The sequence below is a fragment of the Plectropomus leopardus genome, chromosome 12 (assembly GCF_008729295.1).
Source record: "Plectropomus leopardus isolate mb chromosome 12, YSFRI_Pleo_2.0, whole genome shotgun sequence".
Taxonomy (NCBI): Eukaryota; Metazoa; Chordata; class Actinopteri; order Perciformes; family Serranidae; genus Plectropomus; species Plectropomus leopardus.
Genome location: NC_056474.1, coordinates 19,006,050 through 19,028,720, shown reverse-complemented (window position 1 = coordinate 19,028,720; position 22,671 = coordinate 19,006,050). Strand labels below are relative to the sequence as shown.

At 40.5% G+C, this 22,671-nt stretch overlaps 2 protein-coding genes across 5 annotated transcripts in view; both read left to right on the top strand.

Moving 5' to 3' along the window:
* Nucleotides 1-13,802, top strand: part of mast3a (microtubule associated serine/threonine kinase 3a) — a 39,093-nt gene extending 25,291 nt beyond the window's left edge. For 2 of the 3 annotated variants that reach the window (XM_042497067.1, XM_042497066.1), the window contains 14 exons: nt 289-497; nt 1,985-2,123; nt 2,354-2,486; nt 2,567-2,732; nt 2,903-3,004; nt 4,419-4,541; nt 4,793-4,905; nt 5,081-5,262; nt 7,101-7,498; nt 7,944-8,167; nt 8,559-8,681; nt 8,876-9,012; nt 10,140-10,324; nt 10,447-13,802. In XM_042497067.1, the coding sequence (XP_042353001.1) occupies nt 289-497; nt 1,985-2,123; nt 2,354-2,486; nt 2,567-2,732; nt 2,903-3,004; nt 4,419-4,541; nt 4,793-4,905; nt 5,081-5,262; nt 7,101-7,498; nt 7,944-8,167; nt 8,559-8,681; nt 8,876-9,012; nt 10,140-10,324; nt 10,447-11,315 (3,103 nt within the window). In that variant the 3' untranslated portion in view covers nt 11,316-13,802. The remainder of the gene's footprint in view (nt 1-288; nt 498-1,984; nt 2,124-2,353; nt 2,487-2,566; nt 2,733-2,902; nt 3,005-4,418; nt 4,542-4,792; nt 4,906-5,080; nt 5,263-7,100; nt 7,499-7,943; nt 8,168-8,558; nt 8,682-8,875; nt 9,013-10,139; nt 10,325-10,446) is intronic. The other variant, XM_042497068.1, reaches the window with a different exon arrangement.
* A 907-nt stretch (nt 13,803-14,709) lies between these two features.
* pik3r2 (phosphoinositide-3-kinase, regulatory subunit 2 (beta)) overlaps nt 14,710-22,671 on the top strand; it is a 43,369-nt gene continuing 35,407 nt past the window's right edge. The window contains exon 1 of one of the 2 annotated variants that reach the window (XM_042498421.1): nt 14,710-14,934. The gene's annotated coding sequence lies outside the window, so the exon portion shown is untranslated. Of the gene's footprint in view, nt 14,935-21,458; nt 21,538-22,671 lie in introns of those variants that run through there. The other variant, XM_042498422.1, reaches the window with a different exon arrangement.

The window sequence follows — 22,671 nt, the reverse complement described above, 5'->3', positions numbered from 1 at the left end:
TGTCCGACTGACTCAGTCACTTGTTCACACTGCAGAGAACCCAATGAAAGGAGAAAAGAAACTAAAATGAGGATGTGTTGATGTAGTATTTTTGTGTTCACACTTAGAATTTGTCTATGCAACTTGATTTCAAGTGTAAACTGATGTTCACAAGTGATGTAGATGTTGATTTCCCTGTGAAATCACTTAATATATCTTCCTCTGTCCCTCTCCTATCCCTATATGTCCTATAATGTTCCTTCTTTCTCTTTTTGTTTGCCCTCCTCCCTCCCTTTTTCTGCCTTACAGGGCTGTGTTTCTGGTGCGCCACAAGGAGACACGCCAGCGTTTTGCCATGAAGAAGATTAACCGGCAGAACCTGATGCTTAGGAACCAAATCCAGCAGGTGTTTGTGGAGCGAGACATCCTCACCTTCGCTGAAAACCCATTTGTGGTTTCTATGTTCTGCTCTTTTGAGACACGGAGGCACCTCTGCATGGTCATGGAGTATGTGGAAGGTAAAGTTTAAATTGTCCATGTATATTTCCATTTATTTGCCAGGAATATGGCAGCCTGATATAATATTCTTTAGAGCTACAGTAGGCAAGTTTTACAAAAAACATATTTTTGTTGTATATGCTGTACGACAGCTAATCTGTAAAAAAAAAACAACAAACCAAACAAACAGCCGGTCGTAGCCAGCAGGACTCTCTAATGCAGTCAGTCGATGCTTGTGCACATGCTGTGCTGCCAACAACAACTTACACAACAAAGACAAATAAACAAAAGACAAACAAAGCTCAAAAGCAAGCTAAAATAAAAGAGTTAAACTGAGCCAGAGATAATACGAGAATAAACATAAAAGCAGCGTCAGTGAGGTTGAGAGAGCTACGGGACATGATAGGATTCAAAACTGATGCCGGCTCGGGCTTGGCTCTTAACTCTTTCTTTTTAGCTTGCTTTTCATCGTTGGTCTTCTTCTGTTCACTTGTCTTTACCATATGCACTGTTGTTGGCAAATGAGAGAAGGGACGTATTTTAATTGCTGGTGGTTGTATCTCAGCCGCTGCATTTTCAAAGCTACTCCTCAGGCTGGAAGTATTGAGCTTGACCGAGAGAGAGCATGCACGGGGGAGGAGGACTGTGCAGTGTGTGCACAAGCAGTGAATGCCCCAGGTTTGATGTTTTTCTATAGGCCGATGAAATTGTTAATGTAGCCCTGATTCCCTCATCAAAAAGCCTGTGGGATTTTTCCACTGGAATTTGGATCATTAAATCATTTCTTTAATGAACAAATGTTTATAATACTTACATGTTTTGTTCAGTGAGATAATCTTTTTGAAGCCTAAATACAATTGCCAGAAGTAAAAAGCTAATGTGAGGCTTAAAACCAACTAAGCATGACTTAACGTTGCTACAATAACAAGGTAAAGCTGTGTTTGGTGTGATATCTTTCTGTAGTCTCATTTAGCTGCTTGTTAGCAACTGCCTTCATTAGAAGACATAAAAGCTTCAAAGTTCACCAGTAAGGTATTTTATGATGTATTTTTGGTTGTAGAGCAAAATGTAAAGGTCTCTTCAGCTTGTGTTAACTGCAGACCTTATTTTAGAATTCTAACCAAAACCCATTGACTTTCTGATGGTGGAAGCAAGGGTGCTAAAATGCTTACTCATTTCTGCATTTTAGGACTCATTCCCGGGTCACTCTATTGACACTGTTTTAGAGACTCCAGGCTCTGATTGGTTGTTTTTATTCAGCCACTGGACTTTTGCAGATGTCATTATGACCACTAGGGGGAGACATAGTAACTGGATTTTTTCGCAGCTTATTGGTCTCATGTACCACTGTCAGGATAAGATAGTATAAGTTTGTTTTTTTAATTTCTTTTATTAAAGTAACTTACTGTAGCCTCAGCGTCTTTTTATGCCCACTCACTGTAAAGCTTAAGAGTCACAGACAGTCACAAAGCCTAAACAAAGCGTCTGACTGTGTTTATACTTTAAGGTGGGGATTGTGCCAACCTATTGAAGAACATTGGTCCTTTGCCTGTGGACATGGCTCGGATGTATTTTGCAGAGACTGTTCTGGCTTTGGAATACCTTCACAACTACGGCATCGTCCACAGAGACCTCAAACCTGACAAGTGAGTCCTCATTTTACATTTTCCTATCTCTGCTTTGAGGCAGCACCTAATTACTTCCAAGCTTTCGTCATTTTTTTAGACTTGCCATCGTCTTTAAAAGCCTGGCAATCTTTTTGAAGTTGGAAGAGAATTTTCTGAACCGATCAGCCTTTGATATTTTTCACTGAGTCTGAGATGTGTGTTTTGGGGCTAGCGTTTGATGTAACATGAAATGTTTCCTTCTTTTGTAGTTTGTTAATCACCTCCTTGGGACACATTAAGCTGACAGACTTTGGGCTGTCAAAGATTGGTCTAATGAACATGACCACCAACTTGTATGAGGGGCATATCGAAAAGGATACCAGAGAGTTCATCGACAAACAGGTTTGTTTCCTCCCAACTCTCCTCTTCATCTCATCTGTGGTGTTTATGATCTTAACTGACATCAGTCCTCCTCCTTGCAGGTGTGTGGTACTCCAGAGTACATTGCTCCGGAGGTGATCCTGAGGCAGGGCTATGGGAAGCCAGTTGACTGGTGGGCTATGGGCATCATCCTTTATGAGTTCTTAGTGGGCTGTGTGCCTTTCTTCGGAGACACACCAGAACAGCTCTTTGGTCAGGTGGTCAATGGTAAGAGCTTTAATATTCTGACTCATCACTTCTTTGCTACACTTCCATAATACAGGTTGAACATTTTGTTCATTTAGTCTTGTGTTATTGGCCGCCACCTCAACTTTATGCAATGTTTCTGTGCAATTAAATGCCTTCACTGCATCACTGGTATGTGTTTCTTTGTCCAGATGACATCATCTGGCCAGACGGGGAGGATGCTCTGCCAGCTGATGCCCAGGACCTTATTACCAGACTGTTGAGACAGAGCCCTCTTGAGCGTCTAGGAACAGGTTGGTGGCAGTGTGACAATGAACAGGTGGACAGGGCCCTCTACAGCAGAAACACATATAACTTGCTTTGCTGAAGGGCCACACTAGGGGCCAGTTATGTAACACACATTCATAATTATTAAATGGGGGTGGCCTCTGGTTTACCAGTTGGAATTTGCACCCCCATATAGGCCAATTCCTAGGCAGCAACCCAAGTTCAAGTCCGACCTGTGTTCCTTTGCTGCATATCATTCACCTGGCTGGTAGCCATTTCTGCTCTGGACGATGTAGGACGACGGCAGCTCGGGGGACGTGTTGCTCGCAGCGTCGGCTCGGGGCTCGCCTCCCCTCATTCACCTTTCTCTGTCTGCTCCCTTTCCTGATTCACACAGCTGCTCTGTCTAGGGTTCCTGTGGATGCTTAAAAAATCTTAAAAGGCATAAATTCAATAATCTAAAAATGAGGCCTTAATTGGTTTTCATATGTCTTATATAAATCTTTTAAAAGTCTAAAAATACTCAGATATGGGAAATGGAATTTTTTTAATTTTTTTATCCTGAGGTTATAAAGTAAAATAAAAAAACAACGGGTAACATGTTTTTTTTTATTTTTATTATTATTACTTTTTTTTAATTAAATAAATACTGCCAAATTCCCCATGCATGAGCGTCACCAAAAAAGTCATGTTTTGTGTTGCATGAATATTTGGGACAAATTGTCCCGAAGCAATCATTTTTGGTTGTTGTAAAACTGGTTTAAATGTAAATGTGGATTTAAAAGTCTTAAAAAGTCTTAAATCTAACATGCCTTTATTTACATTGAAAGAACAAAAACAGAATTACCTGCGTGATTCGATTCATATTTCTTGTGAATTAGGACATGGTCTGTGGGCCACCTGACATCATTTTGAGCTGTAAGTTAAGTATCACTAGTCTAGATTATAACCTGCTGTGTCACACTGTGATCTTCTGCTGGCCAAGAAAAAGCACAAACACATTTTCTCGTCACCTTTACTTGTTTTGAAAATATTTAAAGTTGCTCTTTCAACATAACAGACTCAATCTCAGTGCTTAATTGGCAGCTTGAGACATTTTTGTGGCTGTATTTAAAAGAAATTTTCCAACAGATTCACACTTTTATGTTTACATCGCAGCTGTAATAATGAGGGTTAATAAGGCCACATCTGGATTTAGGTAGATCCGTGGTAAACAAGTCTGTGATGACTGGCACCAGAAACTTTTGCCTTGAGTAGGTCAAAGCTCCAAGGAGGGCCATGTTCTCATTTCTAAGAAGATCCCACCACAACAGGGAGATATTAAAGTAACGAGGGAGAAACTGCTCATTAAGGCTGATGAGTTGCTATAAACCAAGCCCAAGATGGGTAGATATGAAAGCCAAACCTGTTTGACTAATTTTTGTTGTTGTTGTTCCCCAGGTGGAACCACAGAGGTGAAGGTACACATGTTCTTCCTGGGTCTGGACTGGAATGGCCTCCTGAGACAGAAAGCTGAATTTATACCTCAACTTGAGACTGAGGAGGACACCAGCTACTTTGACAGTATGTGGCAGACCAGTCAGATTTATGCACAGACACAATTCATTTTCAAGTATGGACTCATTTAGCTTCAGTTCATATCTGTCTGCACACACACACAGACAAAGGCACACCTTTGTTATTAACACAGAAGTATACAGGGCAAAAATGAAACAGGCGGTGAGAACGGTAAAACTTTTGAGGTGCAGACACCTGATTTTAAAGTCATGCCTGGTGGTAATTTCAGTGTAAGTAAGTCATTTTGTTTCCTCCAGCCCGATCAGAGCGCTACTGTCACCTGGACTCAGATGATGATGATGAAACCAATGATGATGAGTCATCTCTAGAGCTCAGACAGTTCTCCTCTGTGGCTCACCGCTTCAGCAAGGTACTGCTCTGCTCACTGGTCTTCACCTGAAGACAGTCTCAGAAATTATATATGGAGACATCGTTAATGTCTCCATATAAAATACAAAACATTGGTGTGAACTCTCCTAAAAAAGGGCTATTCAGATATATCAATCAAACGTCTCTGTAACGAGTTTCCTTTTTTCCTACTCCAGGTGTACAGCAGCACAGAGCACCTCTCCACCTCCACACCGTCCAACCAGAGCCTTTCATCATCGGAGCGCAGCCACAGTGAGGAGAAGGAGGACCGATGGGATGGCAGGGGAGTCCTCTCCCCTGGCGATGGACACAAACACTTGGCTGGTGGGGACAGGAGGGCAGATGGACACAGGGGGAGGTGAGAGCATGAAATGTGAGAGAGTGATGTCCTCATTATGAGAGGAAAAGAGTTACAGACAGCCTGGGTTCTCGCTTTGTTAGCATTCAGTATAATGAAAAGTGTGAGATTGAAGTGTAATATTATCTCTGATTAAATATGAAGCACTCAATATTCAAAATTAGCCACTTTTAGGAGATATTGTAAATAGACCTTTTTGAATAATACTAAAAGTCTTTCTAACCTTCCGTCAGGTTTGATCCTTTCTATATGGAGTTTGTTTTTGTGTTGATTGGGGTTTTGTCAGTATCCTCTGACTTCCTCCACCTGAAATGCAGTTCAGGTGGAGGCTTTCACATTGCTCTGAGACGTGAATGTGAAAGTGTCAGGTTTCCTGCTTTCCATTCAGAGCATACTGGGAAAAGCTCCAGGTCCCCCTCTGACCCTGGATAGAGTTGACTGTTGACACAGAAAGACTGATATGACCCCACTGACAGGATTGTAATGTTTTAGCAAATAGGATCAACATTTTAGAATTAATACATTTAACTACAAGATAATGTTTTTCCTTAAAAATGAATGTAACCAAATACCTAGTGGTGAAGACATATACCAGAGCTCCTTTACCTGCACATACAAACATGAAATTTTAACAAATTTGGCAAATCTGGATTCATGGATGTTGATCCATGGTTGCTGTTTTCTTTATTTTTCTTCTTTTTATTTGAAAAGGCAACATCATAAAGTGTCCAAAACCTTTTCCAGTTTCTTATATACATTGTATATTTGCATATGCACGAAAATATGTGTTTAAAAGCTGCAGTACTTGTTGGCCATAACTCACTCCTTAGGAAAACTTTCAGTCCTCCATCTTCACTTTCAGGAGTATATATCAGTGACTGTGTTTACATGCACACTAATATTCCACTATTATTCCAAATTTGACAATATTCTGATATTTGATATCACTCATGTAAACAGCATATACTATTTGGATATTACAAATCGGGCCCTTTTTTACGAAAGTAGCATTTTACGATTATTATTATCGTAAAATGCTATTATTATTATTGTTCTGGTTTTATGAGCATTTCTCAGACATGTATACAACACACTCTTTTTATGTTAGTCAGGGTTTTTGCCGCCGTTTTCAGACATGGCGTCTTGCCTCTTTACAGTCAGCTGTGTGTGTTGCATAGGTTGTAAACAAACCAACTTGCCAGCCGTTTGCAAAACTCTGACGTAGATATACCCACGAGAAAAGCCACTTTCTGACGCCAAGAAAAACAAAGGCACAAGTGGCTCCAGCTTTTCAACTTTTCTATATTTTGTAACAATAAGCGACATGTGAGGACATGTTTATCAGGGTATGCACAGCTGCATGCAAACAAGAATATTATTGGAATTTTTATTTTCATTAGCCATGTAAACCGCTTAGTAGGAATATTGTGTCTTTTTTTGGAATAAGGGCAAAACATTTTTGCATGTAAACATTATCCATGTGTACCCTTTCTAAATACAGGTATAACATATCTATCTACATATATGCGTCTATATTCAACCTCACACCCACATGTATATAACCTATTTACCTTTGTGTACTTCAGCTTGTCAGCAACTCTCTTGTATGACATTCTGACATATGCACACTTTATTAAAACTGACAATACGTTAGAACCAAGGAAGCTTACATTTCTACTATTCCCATAAGTAAGAAAAGGGAGAATGAGACATAAATGGTGTCATAACAGTGGCTGTTTACATATGGAAAACACTGTTGCTTACTCATAGTCCTTCTTTGTTTATGGGACAAATTCTGACAGAGATTCTTATATCAGGTTTTAATGTTTTCCTTGCAGTCTGCGTCCTCGTGCTTCATCCAGCTCCTCCCAGTCAGAGCGCAGTGCCAGCCCGCTGGTGATGAACAGCACCCAGAGCCTCGACATCATGCCTCGCTTCGCCATCGCTGCCGATGAAGAAGGTAAGACTGACAAACGCACATCACTGTACTCCAGTCACTGTTATTATCTATTAAGAAACACTGACACACTGTGCCTCCTGATTCTAGACGGGATGGTTTCCAACCTACGGCGCATTCGGCTCCGGAGCAACAGCACTGGCACCAGGCCATCCTTCCGAAGGGGTGCGTCACGGCGCATCGCTCACCAGCTGGAGACTCCGGAAAAACCCAGATCCTCACCTGGAAAGGTCCCTAAATCTGCGTCTGTCTCTGGCCTGTCCCTCATCATCACCCCAGGTATACAGGATGATAATGTCTATAAAATGTTACTATCTTTAAGGTTTATCATAGATGCCATTGAAGCTGGTATAGATCAGTTGCTTACTCAAATTCCAGCTATAATCATGTTTTTTTTAACAAGTCTTTAACTGTAATCTGTTTGCATTAGCTGAGACTATTTGTGTGTTTACAGTGCCCTCTACAGCCTGATGCTGTGTAACTTCTCACTAAATACACATACAACAGAAATACTAACACTGTGGACAAAATGAGAACAGTGTCACCTGACTTGTAATGGTGTTTTCCCATTTAAGTTATTTATTAACCTCCATTGTTTGCATTATTATTATTATTATTATGGTAGTTCGGAAGAAGTAGTTTTATCAGCAGAATGTAAGAACATATTAAACACACTATCCATAGACAGTCATCTGATAACCTTTCAAACGGTCTTCTTCTCCAGATGATTCAGCAGGTCCTCCTACGAGCCCCAAATCGTCCTTGTCCCTATCGTCCAACCCCTCATCCAGAGACTCATCCCCCAGCAGGGACCTCTCTGTTAGCATCAGCTGCCTCAGGCCTCCTGTGGTCATCCACAGCTCTGGGAAGAGGTTTGGCTTTGCGTTACGAGCTATCAGAGTCTACATGGGAGACAGCGACGTCTACACTGTTCACCACATGGTCTGGGTATGTGTCCTTGTCTCAGATATAGCTGGTGTTAGTTACGTATGAAGATTTCTGTTTATTCAGCAAACTTAGACTGTAATTGTGAAACAAAAAAGTACATATTAAAGCAGCTTTCATGATGGTCACATTTTCTCTCAGAGGCCCGAAATGTCAAGATCATAGAGACTAAATAAATGCGCCTAATTAACTCTGTATTTTATGGATTTTAATATGCATTGTGACTTATCTGAACCTGTGCAGAATTGTGTTAGTGTTCATATTTGTCATATTTTTGACTGCGTAAGTAAACTGAAAACATTGTTTGTAATAATTGCAAAGGGCTGTCATGGTAACAGCTGATTCGATGGTTGCTTGCTAGTCTGAGGTTGTGTGTGTGTGTTTGTGTCCACAGTGTGTTGAGGATGGCAGTCCAGCACATGAGGCAGGATTGAGGGCTGGTGACCTCATCACTCACGTCAACGGGGAGTCAGTCCAGGGACTTGTCCACACTGAGGTGGTGGAGCTGCTGCTTAAGGTATGAGAATAACTTTCATTTTTAAGATACATTTTCTGCTGATTACAATGTGTTTTTGTCAGTAGGGAAAAGTCTAAATGTACGGCTGAGTCATTCTTAAACAAATATGCTAACATGTTATTTTGTGGCTGTACTTCTAAGAGAGCGGGTGAATGAATAGATAGGTGTTGATGTTGATTATCTGTTTTTAACAGAGTGGTAACAGGGTGACCCTGCAGACTACTGCTCTGGAGAACACTTCTATCAAGGTGGGGCCTGCCAGGAAAGCAAGCTACAAGGCCAAGATGGCCCGACGCAGCAAGAAGAGCAAGAGGAAGGACGGACAGGACAGGTACTTAAAGAGAGACATAACAAAAGTCATAAACACCAGCAGCATTTCTCTCTGACATTATGAACCCTTTTCCGGAGTTAAGTACGAAGCCCTGTTCAGACCAAAGATTCACGATGGTGGAGTTCACACTTGGAACTACTTGCAATGCACCAGTCTTTAATGTTCTGAAAACTTGGTATTTTACACCAATGTGACTCGGCGAGATGATGTATCATCTACAAAGCAATGACTCTTAATTCTGTTCTAACTTCCAGCTTTTCAGCCATTAAAAAATACAAGTAACAACTGAAAGAGTAGCCTTATGTTACTTTGGTTTTTAAGTATGTGTGTGTGTGTGTGTGTGATATTTGCACATGTGCAGCAGCGGCCTGCCTTCAAACACCGACATACTATGAGGACAGAGACTGACATATAAACCCAGCAGAGATGTAATGAGACAGACTTGGGCTGGGTGTGGAGGGAGAGCTGTTGTCAGAGAATGCCACAGCAAACGAACATGCTGTCTCCTGACAGTGTGTTACTGACTTGACCAGCTGACTTCACTTCAAGCTGATTGGCTGTTGAAACAGGTGACGGCCTTATGTTCTCAAACCAGCCACTGGCGATTTGACAAGCTATGTCACAGGTGATACCATCAGCCGGCATGAGTCGAGCTGAGACTGGCCAGTTCACACTGCTCCAGCTTTCCCTGCCACACTCTAAAATGGTTTCGTTTCATCTCGTTGCAAAACTTTGATCTGAACTGGACTTTTGATCTCAGATTAGACAGCTTCGACTTCAGTCGCTAGTGACTGCAGTTTAATGTCAAAAATTTCATTCTTTGAGTTTGTTTCTTACATTTTGGTGGGCAAGAGACTGCTTTGAACTATTTGTAGACTTTAAATGGCTCAGTCATTACTCACAAGAGGGGAGATGCACTAATGAAGTTTTGATCAATATTCCAGTGACATGAATTACAACTTAATGGATCTTAGTTTCTGGAAGTTGTGTCTTTTTCTCTTTTTTTAACCTCTGTTTTTTAGTTTTGGGCTTTTTGGAAGAAAACCTTTGTACTTAAGTGAGCACGCCAAGAACAATATTACATTAAAAAAAAAACACACACCTGACAGCTCTTTCCTCTTGCACAGCCGACGACGTAGCATCTTGAAGAAGCTCACTAAGCACACGCCTCCTCCGCCCATGCAGAGCAGTCGTAGCTTCTCTTCAGGTTTCCACCAGTCATCTAGCGACAGCCTGTCCGGCTCCCCCACACAGAGTCTCTCTCCCGGGCCATCTACGCCTTGTCGCTCTCCTGCTCCTGATCACTCTGGAGGTGAGTGTCATGCATCATTTGCACCCCAAAAGGGTGAAGTCATTTTTCTTTTTGTTTATTTATGCTGTGTGAAAAGCACCTATTAACCCTAAACTGTGTCATTTTTCTATTTTTTCTGTCAGATTCAAGTTCCTCTCCCTGCTCCAGCTCCCCTAACTCGCCTGTACCGCAGGCTCGTCCCAGTTCCCTACATGTCTTGGGCCGCTACACCAAAGCTGGTCGCTGCAAATCCACCAGCAGCATCCCTCCTTCTCCGCTGGCCTGCATCCCACCTCCTCAGCCCCTCTCCCCCCAGTGCTCTCCATCCTGCCTCCCGAGTCACCCCAAGTCCCTGCAGGGTTTCCATGGCAAGACATTGTCTCCTCCAACTATCACCCGCCACTCTGTGCGTCCCCGCAGTGCAGAACCGCCACGCTCGCCGCTCCTCAAGAGGGTCCAGTCTGCAGAGAAGCTGACAGGAGACAAGACGACAGGAGGGTACCATGGAGACAGGAAGGCCTACAGCACCCGCCGCCACACCATGGAAGTGCCTCTATCTGAGGGGGAGGGGCTGGAAGACATGGAGGGGGACACCGCCACCGGCTTCGTCTGTGTCGGCGAGCACGGCCGTCAGGGTCTCTACATAGGAGGGCAGAGAGGCCACCAGGACGCAGCCAGTGGAGGCAGCGAGCACTTCCGCGCTACCGCCTCGCCACAACATCGCGGTGGCAACCACCACTCCAAAGAGGTGGTGGTGATGAGGAAGCTGGCGCTGTCGGAGCGAAGGGACTCCTTCAAGAAACAGGAGGCCGTGCAGGAAGTGAGTTTCGATGATTTGGAGGAGAGGGAGGCAACGCCAAGCCCGACGCCTCCTGTCACGCAGCCCAAGGCATTCAAGGCGTCCTGGATCAACTCGGCCCAGTCAGAATCCGCCGTGAAGCTGGAAGTAAGAGGATCACAGGGTACAACAACACCGCAGAAAGCCAAGTCAAAAGACAAAGAAGGGTTTTAGTTTTGTGACTTTTCTAGGGACAACAGGTCGACAGAGAGTCTCACTCAGGAGGAGACTAAGAGGTGAAGTCACCGACCTGCTACTGTACTTAACATTTGAAGGCCTTGCATGTGTGTCCAGAAAACTGTGACCAAGTCCCCAAATCATCACGAGCAACAGCTTGAAGAAGGAAGAACAAATTAACATCGATGTTTCTCAGTAATATATGCATCCTGCTACACTGTTAACAGAATAATGACTGCCAAACTATGTTTACTTCCTAGTTGCTTGTTTTCTCTCTTGGTTCTCAAATCACTGTGGCGCCTGTAACTGATGTACTTTGTAAATACTTTTGGTTTTAAATGAAGAAACTTATTTATGACTTTTTATGCTCATCTTGTCGTTGTGGTTGCTGAAAATGCCTTGGATGCTTCGGCTGTTAATAGTTGAGGAATTGCACAAAACAAAAGCCACGCAGCAACTTCTCAGTGTGGTTTTAAAGCAGGTGCAGAAAAGGGCATCAGTTGATATTGTACCTTTTTTTTTTATACCTCAATGCCTGTGTAGAACTGGGTGTTGTTCCGTGTTCAGATTGGATCTTTGAAATGAACTTACAGTGTTTGTCCTGCAACATATAATGTATTATAAAATTTCAGAAGATATTCTGTGCTGCCTCTCTATTATACATCTTCTGGTGGTGACTATTTAGGACTCATCGATCCCTAACACAGGCCTTGTGTAAACATGTTAAAGGACAAAAATCTCCATACTCTGAAGCCTAGCTGTGGTGCCAAAGGAACCATTTAAAAAGAGGTACTGTAGTTGTACATAAGAAGCTTCATGCATGCATGAGCTCTACTTCCACTTCCTGTCTGTCATGTTAAAAAAAGTGTCCCTCCTCTGACCTTATCAACATGCAAGTGTGTAGATAAAGTTTTGTGACTACCTTCAGAAACCAGGCTGTCGTCGCTGTCCTCGAATTAATACCTTGTTGAATCAAACCGCCTCCGTCCAGCTCCTTACAACCCTAGTATAGCTCAAGTGTTTGCACAAGTTGTAGTAGCCGTAAAACAGTTAGAGCACATTTCTATTTCAGGACGATTTCCTTCTTCGTGGGATTCAAAAATTGTACAGTAGATGCAACAAGCAAAACTGGCTCCCTTGGCTGTTGTTTTTTTTCTTCTTTTTTTTATGCGTGTTATGAATGAATGTTTACATTTTAGTGGAAATATGTGTTTTTTTGTTAAATTATTATGAAAAAAATGAATGACAGGGAATTGAACCAGAGGCCCTGAGTGGATGAAGAAATGAGCAGAGGTGATCGTCTTTTGTATATTTTGATATGGAAACAGTCTTGTTGCAGTACTAATAATCTATGCTGTCAATGTATATTGTATAAACAATGGTGGACCTTATAACAGCTGTCGATGGTGTCTTTTTGAAAGTGACCTTGTAAGGATAGATGGACTTGGATACATTGTGTAATGTCACATACAGTACATGTGGCAGGGTCTTAATCTCATGTCAGCCTCAAAGGATTGTGCATGCTTCACATCCCATTATATTATTCCCACAATTTTTACAACATATTTCCATTTTATTTGAACTCTTTGGTATGATAAATCTCATCCAAAAGGGGCTTGACCTCTTTAATTTGATGTTCAGTCACATATTTGAGCTTTAAAAGGAGAATTTTGTGAAAAGATGTAAACATATGGGATTTCCAGCCCTTTATTTTCTCATTTTGTTACTATTTTGAAGCTATTTTTATTATTTTCATTTAGGAACTGTTTTGATCAGCAGTCAAAAATGCTTCCGGTCTTATTTCAGATTAATTTGTTACACAGGAGAAACTTTTGTCCTGTGTTTTTATGAAGGAGCACATTTATATTTTGCTATCAAGGTAACTGTTAATGTGGGAATTTATAATGGACGTTTAGCACACATTAAACCTTGAATGGTGGTTGTAGATTAAATTAGAAGTTTGCTCGTTGTACCTTGAGGGGAAAAAAACTGTGTCTGTGTAGAATTTATCACCGAATTTCTGATGCAATATATATCTTGGTATGTTCTCAAGATTTTATCTTTTTATTTTGTGCCCCAACAAAACCGTCATAGTCTCTCTTGACCTTCCGTTGTATCATCATGTTTTACTTTTTTAAATCAAGATTTCACCAGTAGTTCATACCAGCGGTTCAGCATCGCAAATCAAAATGAAACTCCATGACGACGACTCCTCTCATCTCTATTTTGTGTGTGATAAACTCCATGTCTTCACATGGCTGCTCAACTTAACTTGTCCATCATTTCCACACTTGTTTTAGTGTGTTTGTGTGTTGAAAGTTGTTGCTCCTGAATCAACCCCTCGTCCACAAATGACAAACTGGCTTTTGTGAAATTCCTACCATGTGGGTATCTGATGCATACTGGTGTGTGATATGTTTTTTATTGTCTTAACAGTGCTTGAAATAAATGAATTGCAAAGGGACTACAAAGTCCAGGACTACACTGTGTTTGCACTTATTTGTCCCTCATACAACAGAAAATGCAAGTTTATGACACCATAAATAATCATAATCTTAGACTTAACTATTGTCAAGCACAGCACTCTACACTGACAAACACATCTTAATACTACAATAATGAGTACTCTGTGTAGTAATAATATACTAGGTATGATAAATGTTTGACTCAACTGACTCAAGTATGCAGATAAAGTACAGATTTTGCTTACATTTGTCCCTTTTACTGTTTTTCCTGTTCAAAATCAAATATATAAACATTAAATAAATATTAAATATCTATCTATCTGTCTGTCTGTCTGTCTGTCTGTCTGTCTGTCTGTCTGTCTGTCTGTCTATCTATCTATCTATCTGTCTGTCCGTCTGTCCGTCTATCTATTTTCAAAAGAAAATGTCCAGGAGAGAAAGGCAAATAAAGACATGTTACGGGAAAAAAAATATTCGAACTATTACAACTACCATGATAACTAGTTATTATTAAAATAATAATTATTATTATAGTTATTATTATTATTATAACTATGACTATATTAGTGATTACAATAATATATTTTAAATAATGTTAAGGAAAATTCTTAAATTATTTTAAGCACATTTTTCCAGGTTACTATTTCCCTATTGGTTTGTGTTTTTAACTTTTACAAATTTCTTGTAATTTTTGGGGTAATTTCTTCTTCAGTTGCTCATTGCCTTCCTCCCATGTTTTTGAAAGAAACTGAGCCAATTTGCTCGGGTTTCAAAGGGTTAAGGTTGTTAGGTTTAAGTTACCATTACGGGCCGAGTCCATTCGGTGACCCCTCACTAACCGTTCGGACTTTTCCGCTCGGCTTCGGCACTTTCCGCGCTCTTCATATTAGTTCCCACGCAGTCTCCTTCCCTGCGCCGTGCTGAGCTGGAAAATGGCTGTGTAGGGGAGCAGGGAGTCATGATCGGGAAAAGAAAGAAAGAGCGAGAGAAAGACGGCGAAGCAAGAAGTGAACACAAGGTTTGCTAGAAGTTTATTGCACACCGAGAAGCTATCGTCCGCAGAAAAGACACCACACGAACTCTTGTCCGCTACTTTAAAGTGTTTAAAGCGCCGCAGCCAAAAAGTGAGAGGAGTCAAGAAATATCCGCGGGTGAGTTTTTCCAAGTTATTGCACATTTCCAGTACAGCCACTGTACTGGAAAATGGTGGAAGCGCTGCAAGTGTGCTTCTCGCACACAGCTTCATACTGTCGACTCGTGCTTCAGTTAAAAATTTTGAAATTATATTTATAGTTTGTTGTTTATGCTTTTGCGTAGTTGCACATTAAAGTGTAATATTTCCTCGTGCAGCATGTTGCTCTGTGCTCGCGCTTGTCGTCAGTTGACGAATTAAATGTTGAGCCCGTTAAGTCACAGAAACATTAATATTTGGTTCGTAAAGTTACTTTAGAGTTTATTTTTGTTTGTTTTTGAGTTTTTTCATCCTCCTCGTGTCCTGAAAATATGGCGAAGAGGATTTTTAAACGAGTTAATGTTGTGAATTTATGCAGAATTTAAACCTCCGAGTTCAAAGTTAACGGATTTGACGTTTCAGACGTTGGCGAGATTGAAAAAGTTGTGCTGCGAGTCTTAAACACAACAAATAAGCCAAACTTTGCAGTGTACTCCGTGTGTATAGTGTATGTGACGCTATAATAGTGCCTATACATTGACTGCAGACTGTAGGAGTCCATGCACAGTGTGGAGGCCCAACACAGCTGAAGGCTTGACATGATGTGTGACTGTGTGTGTGTGTGTGTGTGTGTGTGTGTGTGTGTGTGTTACATCCCTGGTTTGAGGATTTGACATGCACCAAGGAGTTAATGAAAATTGTGCCACTTGCATAATAAGACAAGCCACTCAACTGTTTGGAGACCCCTTCTTTCTCTCTCTCTTTCTCCTGTAATTACTGAATCCAGCATTATGCAACCAAATGTCAGCCCTCCATTATTCGGCTTTATCAATGTGAAGACTTGTGGCGCAGCCGTCATTCTTTTTCTAAATGTCTCAAAATGTTCAGGATGACTGGCAGGGCTTGTTTTTGTTTTATTAAAGAGTGGAGCTCTCTCAAAATACCAAGTGTCACTTCTCAGAGGGGCTGAATAAGCTAACTTCACCAGACATAGTACAGCTGTGGTTATTTTTGTTATATATCCTTCAGCTGGGGGACCCAGTTAAACTGAAATGGTGTTATTTGATCAAAAATAGCAGCAGAATACGGGTTTAGGGACAGTTTAGATGCAAGAAATTCTGCAGACAGAGCTGGGAAAAACCAAACATCTGATTTTCTTAACTTTCTAGGGAGATAAATGAGTCTATTTGGACTCTTGGTCACCGCACACTGGGTACAAATCTAGTTAGTCACTTGTCATACAGTCTTTGGAAACCTTTGACTTGGATGGGAGCAGTAATGCTGTCAGGTGCTGACAGGATTTGGGACTTATTGACTGTTTTTCCTCTGCGTATTCGTTTGATCCAGGAATAATATTCAGATTATGAAACATTTTTATACAGGGTTCTTGTAGGTTCTTTGAAAGTTTAAATAAGTATTGGATTCATTATGAAATCGAAAATAAAGCCTCCATTTTCTATCTGACGTTACATTGTAAAATCTAAAAAACAAGTTTTGATATTTTCTGAAATAAATCACAGTGTCTCTTACAAGTGCAAATTCACCCGAAATCAGCTATTTTACCAAGATTTTGCAGCATAACTGAAACCGGTACGAGGCGAAAAAAAACCCAAACACAATATCACCAAGAAAAATGGTTTGATTTATCTTAAAATAAACATTTTATGCAAAATTTCCCCTAACCCTACATAACTGATGTTGTGTTATGTTTTCTTTTTCTTTACTTTCTGTTAACTGGACATAAATTATATTTCAAAATTAAAAAGTCTGCAATCCATTTGGCCTTAAGCTGTAGCATCGCTGTTATAGTATCAGAATGTCAAGTGATCGACTGAAAGCCAGACTTATGCATTAATTGGCAAGCTCAATGAATGTGGTGTAGGTGCCACTAAATTTGAATTACTTCATCAGCAACCAAGTAAAAAAGATTTCTTATTAATAACTCTGTGTCACAGTAGGATTAGTATTTTATTGTCATTGCTGTGTCTAACAGTGGAAGCCACTTTATGTTACTTAATGGCAAAAAAAGTGTGTTATATAGCGACTGAAGTGCAGTTTTATACGTTAATACGGAGTGTCCGCAGGTCCTTGAAAAGTCTTAAAATGTCTTTATTTTTAAAAGTCCTTAAAAGTCATTAAATAGTCTTAAATGTGAATTTGTGAGGTCTTGATTACTGCAAACATTTAATGTAATTTTATTTATCCAGCTTTAAATTTTAACACCAGATCTTGTGTTGATGTTTCAAATCTTAAAACCTAAAACTGGACCACTTCATGCTTGCACTTACCTCTTCGCAAAATGTAGATTTACCTACTTAAATCTAATAACCATATTCCTTCATAAAACCTACCTCTGCATGGGACCACATTATAATACTAACTGTCATAGTTTCCTGAAATGCTAGAATAAGAAAAAGATGATTTGCCAAAAAAAAAAAAACAGTCTTGAATTTGGTTAAAAAATAATTAAAGAAGTTAAAAGGATTGAAAAGGCTTTAAACTTAAGTGTTAAATACCCATAGACACCCTGTTATTTTGGACTGCTGACACTGGGTATGGATCAGGTAAAAGGCTTACTAAACTCTTCCTACATGCTAACTATGCAGCAGAAAGGCTTGTGGTATTTCAGCTGGTGCAGTTTTATCAGATTGCATATCTTTGTTGCAGTCAAAAGGTTAAAATCTGACAGCGTGCTCGCTTAGACTTAAGGTAGCGTTTTAAAGTGTTGAATGGCCTGCATCTTATATCTTCTGATAAATATAGTGAGTCCTCTTTCACTGTGGAGCCTTGTGGTACAGTTGACGATACAGAACAGTGCCGCCTCAGTGCTACATAATCTTCGTAGCAGATGTTTTTACTTAGCGTCGTGAGCTTTTCAGCTTCATTAAGGACAGATAGAATTCAGGTGAACATAACTTAAATAATAAAATGCCTAAGCCCCCCATTTTCTGAAAAATGAGTCCTCACAAGCTCCTGTGTTGTTGGCCTGTCCTCGCTGCCTGTGGCGCAGTAGATTTTTCAGTTCCATGTGGACAGATGGCCCGAGGCCAGGCTGCATGCGTGGTGACTCTGTAGTCAGCTCCTTACCAGCAGGGCCATGAAGGGCCAACGCATATACACACTTTAAAACAATATCTATGTGTAAATGTCTGAATTTTATACTATGCATGTATTTGTATCAGTTTAAGTCACTTAAGGTCAGAAGAAAAAAATGCAGCCTTTCTTTTTCTGATGCAAAAAACGTCTGTCTTTGTTGCTATATATCTCATATAGCAACATGTCAGTTTGTAGTAAAACTAAAAATTAAGCGTTCACTTAATTTTACACTGGCCTACATACTCTAGATGTGAGGGCTGATAAGACAAAAAGAAAAGTACTTGAATGATGATGATTGATGCGGTAGGCTGAAAAGTAAAAAGAAGTCGTACAGCAGCCTCAGGTCTTCAGAGAAACTGGTTCATCTGCATTGTGGCTGATAGCTGGGTGATAGATTGATGGGAGACATTAATTGCATAAAGTGAAGTACGTTTTATGTAGGTAATATATGTGTTATACGTATAGATAGAGCTGTATCGTTGACCCTCTATGGTGCGATGTTTCGTCTAGGTAACATACCCATTTTTGGCTGTGTACACTCACACAATAAATTCTCAATTATATGCAGTATTTTTAAAAAGAGCAAGGACGCTAAGGAAACTAACAGCACTGTTAATATTGTATTATGACTTTCTGGAGGCCATGTGGAGTCCTTTTTTCATGGCTTTTCATGCAAGGTACATCAGTTCTGGTACACTGTTGCTTTGAGGTAACATACGCGTAAGTTTACGCCAAAAAGATGCATTTTTTTTAAAATTTCTTTGAATTATTTTTACTTAGTCTATTTTGTGGCAAAAGATGTTACTAATATTATTTTAAACAACTGCATCATAATGTGTACCATAGAGGATTAATTGGTGAGGTTGATATATATTTCATCTCTAAAGTGACGTAGTTTACGAGCTGACTGCCATCGGGAGGATCGAGGTTGGCGGGCATTTCCAGTTTTACTTTTGAGCCACTCAGCGTTGATGTTTTTCTTTTGGTGACCCTTCACTGTGTTTCCACTTGGGTTGGTGCCACAAAAAGCTGTTGTCTTTTACGAGACACCACTGCGTTTCGGGTACCCAAAACCGGGTATTTTAAGGCAAAACATGATCTTTTCCAAACCATAATTAAGTGGTTTTTGTGCTTTAATCTATCCATACGGTTACTGCAGCATTGCTGAAACCTAAAGAAATGTAAAGTTATCCGCTACATAATAATGTACAAAACAACACATCTGTGGTTTGCAGAAACTTACAGCCATCAGTGATTCTGGCGATAGGGTTGAAAAAGTCACACACACAAAAAATCCTTTGGAGTCGTATAATGAGTGTTTGTTAATGGTACAAATATATATATAATAGGTATCAGTATCAAACTCAAAATTACCATGTCAGTCAGGCAATAATGATAAAAAATGATACATCGTTGGACAATTTTGACTGTGCATATCGTCAGAGATTTTCCAGTACTGTGACACTTTTATGTGTTGTTTTTTTTCTGTTTAGTTTGATGATATTTCATCACTGTAACAAACTCATTTGAGTTTGGAAGGTATTTACTTGCTGGATCAGCCAAAAGCAGTCCTGACTGCTGACCGTTTTTCCCAATTGGTTTTCTTGAGAAGTTCCTACAACATCTTATACTGTCGTATCAAGGTCGCATTGTTCTGTTACACATCATGCAACAAAAGATTTTATCCAAATCACTCCTTATACTCCTTACATGCAGTACCATAAAGCCCATAATATTAAAAGGGAATAACAAATTATTATTCTAAAATTGATTTATCCATCAGTTATTGTCTAAATTAATTTTTATATACACAGTGTTGAAAAATAGAGAAAACCATTGCCAAAGTCCAGTGTTCCAACCAATAGTCAAAAATTCAAAGTTGTACTGGAATACAGCCAGTGCAGTAACATCGGCGCATAAACATACATGGTTTGTTGTGAGTAGCTCTTGTCTCACTCAGCTGTGTTAGTGATGCTCTGAATAACTTATTTGCCATTTTACATTATGCATACTGGTGTATAATGAACAGGTCAGAGCTCCGCTGGCTCACTAAACACATCAAGAGTCATTTGAAGTCTGCAGACAGCAGAGGGAAATCTAGATGCCGTTTTGAGTTCAATCTAGGTCTCACTATTCTCTACAGTTAAGCAAAATGTCTGTGAGACGAAAAACAAATAGCAAATCAGAAGCATAATAACTGTAGAAGTATTATCATAGCGGTACAAAGCGCTGTGTTATAATGCACACTTATTTATTTACCAGGTATTGTCGTATACCGGCACTTTGGAGTGAATTTTGTCATAGTTCCTGTTTGTATGAAGCCCAGATTTTAATTATTTTTTTCTTTATGTGCGTATAATCGTCACATTATCTCCCTGTTAACTCAGAAAAACAAAAATCCTGTCCTTTCATCCCATTGCACGACTTCAAAATGACTCATGGAATTCTCTCCAATCACACGCAGCCTTCAGTTTTTTTCCATGTTATGTTTTTCATCCTTATCCTCTGTCAGTTTCATTTGATTCAAATCATCATTTCCTCAAAGATGACAAGCAGTCATCGAGGTTGCACAGATGAAAAGAAAAGTCAAGTGTGTGTTTGTAAAGGTGGAGTTGTTTGGGTCAGATGTTTGATCACTGCCTAGATACATTTTCTAATATTAGAACGTTTCCTTGATTTGCCCGGCTTCTCTGGTGACTGGGGAGCACATGGCCAGAGCAGCAGCCAATCAGAGTGCAGGATTAGCTTTCCCTCTCTCTAGCAACAGTGAGTTACTTGCTGCCTATTCATTAATTATTTTCCTGTGGTCTCCCTCAGCCGTTTGGACTCTGCTGATAGCAAAGTGCTCCGTCTCTCAGTCTCACTCTGCTTTTTTCCTCTGCTCTCTGTCGCTGTCTGCTCTGCCTGAATAAAAAGTCTTTAAAAAAAAAGATGGATCCTGTGACGCTGAGCTTGCCAGTTGCTGCTGCTGCCCTGAACTGTGAGCTACTACAACACTATCAGACGGGGACTGTAACAGAGATGACACTTGTCTCACCTCGTGCGACTTTTTCCGCTCTGGAACTAAATAATAAAAAAGGATTACTGAAAAAGAGCGCTCTCTTCGCACTGCTTTTTCTTTTTCTTTTTCCTCGCCTTCATCTTGTTTTTGCCTCTTTTCTTCAACGGTGCTCTGACTGTAAACAAATAAAACATGGCAACGGGGAAAGCGACTGGACTTTTTCGCTGGCTGAGGATGGGGGGGGTTGCCAGTTGGAGAAAAGAGGCAAAAACAAGTTTGGGGGGGGGGGGGTTGGAGAGCAGTGGAGAGAGGAGGGAGGGGGGTTTAGGGTTGGGGGGGGGGTTATGGTGGTGTGAGGATTGCGGGCTGTGGTTGGGTATGCCAGTGCCACGTGTCTAGCCTGGCACCTCTTGCTTCTCGACTCGAAGGATGTTGGACCGAGAGTCTGGCTGAGCCTGTCCGGCTTCTCTCTGAACCAAAAGTGGGGTGAGTGTTGCACTCTGCTGCATCCTGTTGTCACGATAACTCTTTTTTAAAAAAAGATGATATTCTTACTCACGAAGGTTTGCAGGGAATGTGCGTTCGCTTTCCGAATGTCGTGGGGGGAGAGAGGATAATCTAGACTAAGGTTCGAAAGCATGCACTTTGGCATTCAAAGATGCAGGTTTATTTTTTATGCACTCACCTGATTTTATTTAAGCGTCTGCAATGCATCACTCAAAACATTGTCCATTTCGGAACGTTAATGGAATGATTGCACAACATCGGGCCTTGCAAACCGGGCCTATGGTTATGTGGATTTTGGTGTTTAAGAAATAGCCCCAAATAGCTCCTTCCTCTTGACATATAAGACCAGAACTTCCATCCACGTTCCCATCTCCGTCCCCTGCTTCATCTCCTCACTGACATCCTTTCATCCCGTCCAGAGACGTGAACAGGACAGTTGTCCTTGGTTGGTCCACAGACCACAGATGTCGTGCTTAATCTGGAAACCCTAATCTCTCCCTCTTCCTCGCTCCCCGTCTCATCTCTCAGCATAGTTGCCATTTTGAATTTGAACTTTGTAGCGTTTTTATTTTACTGCCCCGCTCAAATCTCGAATGGCCAAAAAGATTTGTTGTATTTTGCTGTGGATATTACAATCTAGTGTTTTCAACCACGTAAATTAGAATTTTTCAAACTGAGTGTTTGATGGATTCGATCAATTTGATTTATAAGAATCTTTTATTCCGAAAAATACAACCTTTTAAAACTCTTATGCAGCTGTTATGCGGTAATAATTGCGCACTTTGTGCTTGGCATTTTATTGGGCCTTGCGATCTTTGTCATAGAATATTCGTAACGGGTCCACGAATGACCTTTTGGCTGTATATATAGATATTTTTTTTACTGTAATGAGTGTGATATTATGCATTAAAACATTTGCTTTATAGTGGTATTTTGTGGTATTGTGCCAGGCTTTGGTTGCTCAGTTGACTGTCAATTCAGTATTCTCGTTATGAATAGAAACTTGGTGCAGTTTGATTTAACTATTTTGACAGAATGAAGTCGAAAATATTTCTGTGACAACACAGAGCTGCCTTTTTTCTCTCCTACGGAGAGGGAGCTGTTGCAAAGGTT